At 43.1% G+C, this 12,321-nt stretch overlaps 1 protein-coding gene across 1 annotated transcript in view; it reads left to right on the top strand.

Moving 5' to 3' along the window:
- TTC39A (tetratricopeptide repeat domain 39A) overlaps nt 1–12,321 on the top strand; it is a 144,712-nt gene that overhangs the window by 67,708 nt on the left and 64,683 nt on the right. The window contains exon 7 of the mRNA XM_082265735.1: nt 6,817–6,916. Coding sequence (XP_082121861.1) covers nt 6,817–6,916 — 100 coding nt within the window. The remainder of the gene's footprint in view (nt 1–6,816; nt 6,917–12,321) is intronic.

The raw sequence follows: 12,321 nt of genomic DNA on the forward strand, positions 1-12,321 counted from the left end.
CAAAACATGATGGTGTTCACACGCTGATCCTGCAGCAAATGTATCTTCAGGTGTTGACCTGGTCAGTGCAGACAGAGACACACACCCCTAGTGTGTCCATGTATCTGCTGCTTCCTGGCAGCACAGCAGTCTTCTCCTGAGGGTGGAGCCCTAACCTTTATTCAGCTTCCTACTATAAGTTGTCAAAAAACTTGGGCCCAGGGTTAGTTACCATCAAAATGTGAACCAAGGGTTGATGACTTTATCCCACTCAGTGCTCTACAAAGCCTCCAACCTCCAGGACCCAATACGGGATTTGTCAGTCAATTCAGTGGATATGCAGTTGGCTAAAGGATAGATACTAGAGTGTAGTTGTAAATGTGGTTCACTTGAAACAAAGAGCAGACACTGGGGGTGTAACACAAGGCTCTGTACTGGCTCCTGTTCTATTTAATCTATATGTAAGTGATGCAACTAAAGGTGGTTTATTGGGCAAGGCAGTGGCGTAGCTAGCACATCTGGCACCCAGGGCTCGTTATTTTTATGCACCCCCCCCTAAGTCCAGCACCTCCTCTGCACCCCCCCAGTCCAGGGCCTCCTCTGCATCCCCCCCCAGCCCAGGGCCCCCACAACCCCCCCAGCCCAGGATCTTCTCTGCACTCCCCAAGTCCAGGGTCACCTCTGTGCCCCCCAGGTCAGGGCCTCCTCTGCACCTCCCCATCCCAGGGCCTCCTCCACCCCCCCCCCCAGCCCAGGGTCTCCTCTGCGCCCCACCAGGTCAGGGCCTCCTCTGCACCCCCATCAGTCCTAGGCCACCTCTGCACCCCCTCAGTCCAAGGCCTCCTCTGCACCCACCCCCCCCCCCAGCCCAGGGCCTCCTCCACTGTTGCTTAGCAACAGTAGGTGAAGCGTGCTCTGGAATGCCTTTCTATAGCGCGGGCAGGTGGAAGGAGCAGAGTGATTCAGTGAGAGTGCGCCTATGCGGTCTCCCTTCTATTTGATTCTCCAGTATTTGGCAAACTATGCAGCGGACGCTGCCTGTCCATTGCACTTGATGAGGCGGCAGTGACTCCCTTAGAGCAGCAGTTCTCAGTGCAGGTGGGGGGTGGCACCCCTGGCTTCGCAGCTCTAGATGCCTCACCTGGGCCATGTGCCCTCCCCCTCCCCAGTTTTCGTCCCTTGGGCAAGATATGTCTTTTTGCTGATGACATAAATGTCTGTAAAAGGGTTGATATCCCTGGAGGGGTCTGTAACATGGAACATTATATGGCATTGCTCCAAGATTGATCAAAGCAGTGGAAACTGCAGTTCAATGTTTCTAAATGTAAAATAATGCAACTAGAGAAAAAGAATCCCTTGAGAGAGTACAACATGGGGGGGGGGGGGGGGGGGAGTACAGTGTTAACCAGCACTACAGAGGAAAAAGATTAGGGAGTACTTATTTTAGATGATTGCAAAATGAGAAAACAATGTGACCAGGCAGTGGGAAAAGCAAAAAGAATTCTAGGATGCATCAATAAAGGAAGGAGGTCCTGATTCCTCTTTAGAATTTAGAATACTGTGTCCAGTTCTGGAGACCTCACTTACAAAAAAGATATTGAGAAGATAGAACAAGTCCATAGACGGGTAACAAAAATGCTGAAATGTTCAGGAACTTAATATGTACAGTCTGGAGGATAGAAGGGAAAGGGGAGGCATGATTAAAACCATTAAATACATCAAAGGGGTAACTAAGGGTCAGGAGGGCAATTTTTCAATATTACAGACGGTCCCTCGGGTTACAAACAAGATAGGGACTATAGGTTTGGTCTTAAGTCGAATTTGTTTGTAAGTCTGAACAGGTACATTTTTTAAGTGTAGCTCCAGCCAAAATAATACATTTTTAAGTTTTTTGGATAGCATAGGGAAGGGTTAACATCCCCGGTAACATTTGTTTTGCTGTCTATACTCCTGTTCAGAAGATTTAACCTCACTTTCTGTCCCTATGACAACTGGATTTTGAAAATGTTGGGTTGTTGTGGAAACAAGAATCGGTGATAAAGTTTCAATGGAGACACCTTTTACCTACGATAACTCTTACAGGAGTGAATTTCCCTTCCTAGGGGGAGATTTCTCCTCACTTCCTGTTGTCTCCCTCCGTTTGTAAGTAGGAGTCGTTTGTAAGTCGGATGGTTGTAACCCGGGGACCGCCTGTAAACCAAAATCAAGAACAGGGGGACATGACCTCAAACTAACTGGAGGAAAGTTCAAAACTAATTTTTACTGAAAGGGTAGTTGATGCATGGAATAAACTTCCAGCGGAGGTAGTGAGACATTCATCAGTAAATGGCTTCGAACATGCTTGGGACAAACATAGATCTATACTCCGACAGTAAAGTTAAAGAAAAAAAACAAAACATACAAACAAAAAACAAAAAAAAAAAAAAGATGGACAGTCTTGATAGATGACTCGGCCTTTTTTCTGCCATCACTTTTCTATTTTCTAATCTTGGAGATTTTAAAAGGCCAGTTTTCTCCTAATAAGACATGCATCCTGGAACACCTTACCCTGCATTAGTGACAGCCCTGGGGGACACCAAATCCTCTCTACACTGTGACATGTTGCAGCCCTGTCACATACTGTGTGTGTGTTTATGTATATATATATATATATATATATATATATATACACCCCCTCTTTTGTCTGTTTTAGACTCCATTCACAATTGTGCGACTCCAAAGTTGCGCCGACTTTGGAGTGCAACTTGATGCAACTTTGGATGGGTGCAGCTTGGCTACGACTTTGGCTTTGACCAGTGATAATAGACAACTGTTGCACACAAGTTGAATTGTATAACATTCAGGTACAACTTTCATGCAACCTCTGAGAGTTAAGATTGAAGTCTATGGTCCTCAAGATGCATGAAAGTTGAACCAAAGTAGTGAATGAACTACTTTGAAGTTGCTGCAACTTTAAGTCGCGCATATATGAATGGGTATCATTGGAAAACATGGGGAACGACTTGTCATGCAACTTTGATGTCCAAAGTTGCATGACAGGTCTCACAAGTGTGAATGGAGCCTAAAGGAATATTTAGTGCTATTATCATCACTATTTTAGTTAGTAGCTCACTACCCTGTATTGTATTTCAATGTGGCTCACAAGCTAACAAAGGCTGGGGCCACTATTATGAAGCATCTCTTTTGTGTTTATCTACAAAGTAATAAGCTACTACAAAGTGTTTCCTTTTGGGTTCATGTACTAAGCAATCTTATGTATACTCTCAGTAAAAAATGGCTGATACTGATTCTTGAGGATCGGTTTCAAAATGAATCGTAATCTCAGTAAAGATTGCTACAGTGGATATAAAAAGTCTACACACCCCTGTTAAAGTGTCAGGTTTCTGTTATGTAAAAAAATGAGACAAAGATAAATAATTTCAGAACTTTTTCCACCTTTAGACCCGGTTCACACTCATGCGAGTGCCGGGTCCGACATTACATGCGATCAGCTGTGCGGTGCGAGTTTAGCCATACAGTTTGTATGGCTAAATTCGCATCGCACCCGGTGCAAACACGCACAGGAGGCATTTTTGCAGCCGCATCAGGATCGGATCGCACAGCGGTTCACACTTGTGCGATCCCATCCTGTGCGAACTGCACGATCGCACTGCGATATGCGATCAAACTGGGGGTGTCGTTAAGATTACATTGACACCCCCAGCGTATCGCATATGGCAGTGTGAACTGCCGGGGGTGCGTGTGCGATGCGGGAAAAGGCTGCGAATTCGCAGCCTTCCCGCATCGCAATAGTGTGACCCGAGCCTTATTGTGACCTATAAACTGTACAACTCAGTTGAACAACAAACTGAAATCTTTTAGGTACAGGGAAGTAAAAATAAAAACCTAAATAATATGGTTGCATAAGTGTGCACACCCTTAAACTAATGCTTTGTTGTAGCACCTTTTGATTTTATTACTCAGTCTTTTTGGGTATGAGTCTATCAGCATGGCACATCTTGACTTGGCAATTTTTTCCCACTTTTCCTTTGGCTGGGCCATTCCAAAACTTTATTCTCCTTCTGGTGAAGCCATTCCTTTGTTGATTTGGATGTATGCTTTGGGTTGTTGTCATGCTGAAAGATGAAGTTCCTCTTCATGTTCAGCTTTCTAGCAGAAGCCTGAAGGTTTTGTGCCAATATAGACTGGTATTAGGAACTGTTCATAATTCCCTCTACCTTGATTTAGGCCCCGGTTCCAGCTGAAGAAAAACAGTCCCAAAGCATGATGCTGCCACCACCATGCTTCACTGTGGGTATGGTGTTCTTTTAATTATGTGCAGTGTTGGATTAGCACCAAACATATCTTTTGGAATTATGGTCAAAAAGTTTAACTTTGGTTTCATCAGACCATAACACATTTTCCCACATGCTTTTGGGAGACTTCAGCTGTATCTTTGCAAAATGTATCCGGGCTTCGTAAGAAAAGGCTTCCGTCCTGCCATTCTACCCCATAGTCCAGACATATGAAGAATACGGGAGATTGTTGTCACATGTACCACACAGCCAGTACTTGCCAGATATTCCTGCAGATCCTTTAATGCTGTAGGCCTCTTGGCAGCCTCCCTGACCAGTTTTCTTCTCGTCTTTTTATTCATTTTAGAGGGACGTCCATTACTTGGTAATCTCAATGTTGTGTTATATTTTATCCACTTGATGAAGACTGTCTTCACTGTGTTCCATGGCATATCTAATGCCTTGGAAATTCTTTTGTACCCTTCTTCTGACTGATACCTTTTAACAATGAGATCCCTCAGATGCTTTGGAAGCTGTCTGCAGACCATGGCTTTTTCTGTAGAATGCGACTAAGAAAATGTCAGGAAAGACCTACTAGAACAGCTGAACTTTATTTGGGGTTAATCAGAGGCACTTTAAATGATGGCAGGTGTGTACTGACTCCTATTTAACATGAGTTTGAATGTGATTGCATAATTCTGAACACAGCTACATCCCCAGATATAAGAGGGTGTGCACACTTATGCAACCACATTATTTTATTTTTTTATTTTTACTTCCCCATTCCTAAAAGATTTCATTATGTTTTTCAATTGAGTTGTACAGTTTATAGGTCACATTAAAGTGGAAAAAGTTCTGAAATTATTTATCTTTGTTTTTTTACATCACCTGACATTTTAACAGGGATGTGTAGACTTTTATATCCATTGTATCTGATGAAATCCCTTTCTTTATTTTGGTATCACACTATAGTGTAGATCAGGGATTTGCAAACTGTGGCCCTCCAGATGTTGCAGAACTACAAGTCCCATGAGGCATAGCAAGACTCTGACAGCCACAAGTATGACACCCAGAGGCAGAGGCATGATGGGAATTGTAGTTTTGTAGCAGCTGGAGGGCCAAAGTTTGCATATCCCTGGTGTAGATTGTCTATAAGGCATTGGCTAATGTTTAATGTGTGATTCACTAAAGCATAGGACATTGACCTCCCTCCCTTTCCTTCACACATCACTTAGACATGCTCTTGTCATTAGGTCCAAATTTACTGTTCCTGCGTCTCTGCGTGCATGTGAATTATAATGCCCTTTGTATATATTCCACTTCTTTCTAGTGGAGCCTGTCACACTTCATTCCCCGGACTTTGACAGTATTGTTGGCTTATTCTGTTTTATTACACTGTTAGGGTTTAATTTAAGTCATATGTTCAGCTTTTTGGTTAAAAAAACGTTTTGTTCCTTCTCATCGTTATGCCTTTAATGATTTGTGTAGAAGCATGCATAAAAGGAAATGTACTGATGGTAAGGGGATAGAGACAAACAGTTTATAGAAGCAGGGCTTTTTTTCTCCGAGAATAGGTGCAGGTACTCCCTTCTTCTGAGTCACCCCCTGTCTCTACCCCCTGCCCACCTCCGAGCGCTGTCCTTTGGTTCCACCCTCTACCCACCTCCCAGTACCCCCCCCCCCCCTTTTAGAGAATACAGAACCAAGTATCATGTTGTGGTTCTAGGTAATTTGTATAGAGTTTGTTAATAACTAGAAAAGCAGTAAAGTAGATCCCCTGGAATCAGCAACAATAGACCCCCCCAGCAATAGATCCCCCCAGCAACAATAAATTTTCCCCTGCAACAATAGAAAAAACTATCAAATAGATCCCCCGCAATCAGCAACAACAGATGCCCAACAATAGTCCCCCAGCAACAATCGTCCCCCTCAATAAATTCTCCCCTGCAACAATAGACCCCCCCAACAAAAATAGCCCCCCAGCAACAATAGTTCCCACAAACAACAATAAATCCTCCACTGCAACAATAGCCCCCACACAACAAAATGCCCTCCAGCAACAATAGATTCTTCCCAGCAACAATGGATCCCCCAGCAGCCTGCATCAACAGGCCATTCAGCTTACACCGCTGACCCCAGCACCCCTTTGCCATTGCATACATTCAGACTGGAGGTGCTGGAACTGCGTTCCCCCACGTTCCCGCTGAAAAAAAGCCTTGTATAGAAGATATTCCCAGCAGCCCTTTAAATGTACATGCTCCTTGCCTGTCAGTTGAGCATTATCCTGGGGAACATTCACCTATAAATGGATGCTGAAGAAGCCTTCTCTGATGTAAATCCATGAGCCTAATAGCTGCAGATTACTTTGTTATAGAATTTCAACTGGTTGGGCCCAGTAGTGTTCCCAGTAGAATTCTCAAAGGACAGCAAGACAAAGAGAAAATTATGAATGGTTATGCTTGCTTGACCTACTTGAATATATTAAATAAAATAAATATTATAAAACATGTTAAAGAAACAAAGGTTTTAATTAAATACTTCTTTTAACTTTTTTTGTTTTAAGGGAGCTGGATAATCTACAGAAGTGTGCTAACTACTTGAAAGGAGACAGCCATTGTCACTTTGAAGGTGGAGTGAAGCTGGGTGTTGGAGCGTTCAATCTGGTATGAAGTTACACATAATGTATGACTCACTGGTTGTGGCAGATGTTACATCCATTGCTTCCGGGTCTAAAATAAAAATAATAACCCCAATGACTTAGGAGTGTCCTTATAACTGCTTTTGTAGGCTGGTATCCAAAATGTTTTCTGTAGTTTACTTGTAAATGCATTCAATACAAGAATATGTATACTATTACCTACTGTACTACTGTACCTACATTTTGCCTGCATGATGTTGCTTGGGGGACTCAAGTAGGACAGAATGTGTTCTGCCGTAATTCCTTAGCAAGACACTACATAGTGGTGTGGGTGGTCTGTGAGTACCGGTACATTTTTTAGCTTCATTCCAATGGTTAGAAGGTGGAGATGGGTGACTTTTATAACTTTAAAACAGTACATTGGGCTCATGCTGAGGGTCAGGCATTAGCAGGCCATAGAAAAATGAACCCAACAGTCTATGGTGCTTCAATAACCTATTAAATCCTTGCGGCTTGATTTACTTGAAGGCTCAGTCCATAGGTGAAGCTTGGTGGAAATATAAGAAGTCTCTAGCTTCCTTTATGGCTTCCATACTCCAATAGTGGAAACCCTGCTATAATTCCTTACACTGTTACTGTCTATCTCTGAGTTTTAGATGCTCTCACCTAACTGTTTGTTCCAGCAAAATGCTGCAACGAGGCTGGGACTTGCTCATAACCGGCACAGAAGGTGTGCAGACCCAGGAACTCAAGCACAGATACTCAGTAATGGTTTAATTTCCAAGCACCCACCAAAAACTGAATTATCAGTTTTGGGTGGGCTGACCCTTTAAAAAAAGGCAACTTTTGTAGTATTTACAATTGGTAAACTTTTTAACCAACTGCCAGGAAAAAAAATGGTTTTGGTTTCATCCTTAAAGTAGAAATAATGGGCAAAACTTTTTCTTTTGGGTAGAGTAAGGGAGGGTTATACCTACTGCTGGTTAATTTTGGGGAGATTTGCCTTCACTTCCTGTCCTGTAGCCAAAACAGGAAGTGAGTGGAAATCCCTTAAAATTAGGGAATCACTTGGGGACCCCCAGGTCACCAGAACTAATGTCCTCATTGGAAGATTTCCCCCCTTTTACTTTACTGGGGACAACCCAAAATTTGGGACGTTTTTACTTTCAATGTTAATGATAAACAGGACAAACTGACAGCTGTTCTAATCCCTCTCCACTCTATACCAAACTAAAAAAAAGGTTTGGCCTTTAGCTATACTTTAATAGCTAATCCAAAGCTGCACTTGAGGGGAGGAACATGAATATGTTTTAATGTCCCTCCAAACGCTCAGCAGTATTTGTGGTCTCTACTATTTAAAGGGATGGGATAAATGACATTAACAGGATAATGTGACCCAGTGGAAAGGCTGTCTTAAGTGAGTCCTGTAAAAGATCACTCTTCTATGTGCAGGGTTTCCAGACTCCTAAAGTCCCAGGTGAGAACACCTCTGGCAGACCCTTGTAAAGCAACATGTGCCAGAGAGATTGGGGCAACTGATACTTGTCTTCTTTCACTGGTGACTTATCTAGCCCCTAATGGTGTACTGCTAGGTGACATCTCCTCAACAAAGTCCGTCATTGTCTCTGGTAGACTACACAAGTACCAGGGACATAATGAGTGGTATTTCTGATAACTAATCTGCCAGCATCTCCAAGAAATGTATACTAAGGCAGAAAAATATGTATTATCCTTTTTTTCTCTATATTTTGCTGCATGTAGATATTATAAAAGCTCCAAAAGAATAATTGGTTGTGGTGACTGCTCTCTCCCTTCTGAATTGGATGATCATAGAAACAGAGAATGTGTCGGCAGATAAGAACCATTTGGCCCATCTAGTCTGCCCAATATATCTGAATCCTATGAATAGTCCCTGGCCCTATCTTATATGAAGGATAGCCTTATGCCTATCCCATGCATGCTTAAACTCTTTCACTGTATTTGCAGCTACCACTTCTGCAGGAAGGTTATTCCATGCATCCACTACTCTCTCAGTAAAGTAATACTTCCTCATATTACTTTTAAACCTTTGCCCCTCTAATTTAAAACTGTGTCCTCTTGTGGTAGTTTTTCTTCTTTTAAATATGCTCTCCTCCTTTACCGAGTTGATTCCCTTTATGTATTTAAAAGTTTCTATCATATCCCCTCTGTCTCTTCTTTCTTCCAAGCTATACATGTTAAGGTCCTTTAACCTTTCCTGGTAAGTTTTTTCCTGCAATCCATGTACTAGTTTAGTAGCTCTTCTCTGAACTCTCTCTAGAGTATCTATATCCTTCTGGAGATATGGCCTCCAGTACTGCGCACAATACTCCAAGTGAGGTCTCACCAGTGTTCTGTACAGCGGCATAAGCACTTCTCTCTTTCTACTGCTTATACCTCTGCCTATACATCCAAGCATTCTGCTGGCATTTCGTGCTGCTCTATTACATTGTCCTCCCACCTTTAAGTCTTCTGAAATGATCAGTGAGGGAAAATCTAATCCCACATTTTTCTAGTCAAGAATATGTTTAGAACCCATCCTGAATTTTACTTCAGGTGTCCTTCCTTCTAGAAACACAGGTTGTTTCAGTTCTCTAGAAGATGTATGACATAGATTGGTGTTGGTATTGCTCCATGAGGAAGCCATGTCTGTTTTGGGCCCAGCGACTCCTGAATTCCTGGCTATCTCACCCTCAGGCCTCTCAAAGTTTCAAAAGAAAACCAGAGAATGTAAAATGGCTGTTATAGCTGTCTCCATGTATGAACTTAAATTCTGTTTCCAAAGCACATTCTATGCAGTATGAGTACTCCATACTCTGCTATAATTGTGTAAGTTCTGCATCTAAACCCCCATGTTACTCTATAGTTAATTTTGATGAAGATGGCATCCAATAACTCATCTATGATAGCATCCTCTGACAGGCTAGGGATAGATCTCATAACTCGAGTATTGCATGCATGCTATTAATAAGTAAAAAGTATGTTTTTTAATCCCAAATACATATAAAGTTGAGTTTGATGACAGTGTGTAACATGTAATGACTCCATTGCGTACATATAGGGCTTACACAGATCATATGGTTGGTTTATTCTGGAACATTAGTGGAACCAAAGTAAACCTGTCATCAGAGATACACGGAAGTTGATCTCCTTTTAAATAGGCTATGCTAAAATATTGATGTTTTGGCTTCATTACCATTATAGTCACTTATTGCTGAAGAAATATTCAGTTCAAGAAAGGCAGAACTCTTAGGCCTCTTTCACACGGGCGTTCCGTTTTTTTCGTCCGTTCAGTCACTTTTTTTTTTTTTTTACGGACACGGGTGACACTTGTGTCATCCGGTCCGTATGTCCGCATATCATCCCATCCGTTTGTGGATGATATACGGACATAATGTATGTCTATGGGCATTGCGGATGTCGATTTTGCGTCCTTTCCGTTTTTTTAAAACGGAAGAAAAATAGGGTTCTGTTCCGTTCCAAAAAATGGAACAGAACTGAAAGGACGCAAATCGGATGTCAGCGGATGGTCATCCGCTAACATCCACAATCCCATTGACATGCATTATGTCCGTATATCACCCGCAAACAGATAGGGTGATATACAGACATACGGAGCGGCCGTGTGAAAGAGGCCTTAGCCTGCATATCTGTTCTGGGTTGTTGCTCGAAAAACATTGAACCCTTTAGCATGACACAGGCATGTTGGCAGGTTGCCAACAGAAATATGGTTTTAGCTAGTGGCTGGCCCAGACTAGGGTCAAAGAGTAAAGCCTAGTACACACAGGGCAAATGTCAGGCAGCATCGGCCAGTTCAATAGGAACCATTTGTACTGCAGCCAGTCACACAGAAGCCGGACATTCGGTTGGCTTCTGTTGAAAGGACATGACCGAAAAAGGTCTGCCAAACAGCTCTCAGTCAGTGCTGACCAGAGTGTTCTGGCGGGGGGGGGGGGGGGGGGGACATCCCACTGTCAGAACACAATTGAACAGCAGGGAAGATTGCTGTACTAACATTGGATTTTTAGTACAGTGGCTCTGACCTATGTTGTCTTTTTTTTTTGGTAAGCCTGTTGGGTTGAACGAAAAAAAAAAACTTGTATTGTGTACTAGGTTTTAATATGTATGTTGCTGTTCCCGGGCTTTTTGAATCCAGCTTACCCACCAGTGATATAAATTTGGGGAAAGGCAGGATTTGAGGGCTTCTGATGGGACACACCAAGCAGGACATACTGTGACTAATGTGAAGGAGGACTGCTGCACCATGCAGTCCGTCAGAGGCACCTGGGATCTGGAGACCAGCCAAGACTTGGATAATGCCAGTGATGGACTACTGCCTTATAGAGGTATGCCTGGGCAGCCAGATAGGGATAGAGAGGTTTATTAATGGCTTACAATTGTGACAGGTGTCATTTAAAAACAGGACTCCATAATAAATAGACGACATTCTATTTTGTTGTTTTTGTTTGGTATATGCTCAGTCTTCTCTGCTTATGAGCATAACTTATTTTCTCTAGCGCTCATTGACAGACGTAGTCCTCGGTGATACAGCACCTTCGGGTTATGTTGCCTCCACAGGAGCAGGACTAGACAGGAAATTAAAAAGCTCTGGCCACACCCTAGGGGCAGTCCCAGAGGGTATATCCTCTCTGTCTCTGCCTCAGCAAATCAGTTATTTTCTGTCTAGCGCCTCCTTTCTTCCTGGGCAGCCAGCCAAAAGACTTCCTGTTTGTCAAGACAGCGCTGTAACCTGTTGCAGTTAAACTCTGAGCATCAAGTGGTGAGCCTGGGGGTCTATCTCTCTCTCTCTCGATCGATAGGGATCCCTAGCAGGTAACACTAAGGGGCTTTTTGTGGCGCTGGGGGTCTGAAAAAAAAAAAAAAAAAAAAGTTTTTTATTTTTGAATTATATTATCCAGGAAGTGACTGGAATTATCATGGACCCTGCCACACATATTCCCCCACCTGTTTCCCTCGAGGGGGCCACGGGACCCGCCGGTGCACAGAGTGTAGAGTCATTTACAGCAATTTTGGAGTCTATGGTGGCTCGGGTGGAGGCGGCCTGTCAGGGACGGGGGTCAAGGAAGCGACCCCCGCCTACCCCTATACTATCTGACACCTCTGACTCAGATTCAGAGATGGTCACTGCAGTTGCAGGTTCCTCTGCAAGGGCTGTTGTCTCAGGTAAATCCCCCTCAGACAGTGAGGAGGACGTTTCTTCTCCCGTTATAATTCAGGAAGAAGCATTGGTGGACGCACTAGTTGTGGCAGTGCAGGAAACCTTAAAACTTGAGGCTTTACCGGCAGAGGCAACTGAAACAGAGATTCCTTTTGGTACTAATAAGCCCATCAAAACGGTGAAGGTTTTTCCTGTACCCAAGTGTTTCGGTAATCAGATTAAAGGAGAATGGG

The sequence above is a fragment of the Pelophylax lessonae genome (assembly GCF_965119305.1).
Source record: "Pelophylax lessonae genome assembly, chromosome: 8".
NCBI lineage: Eukaryota > Metazoa > Chordata > Amphibia > Anura > Ranidae > Pelophylax > Pelophylax lessonae.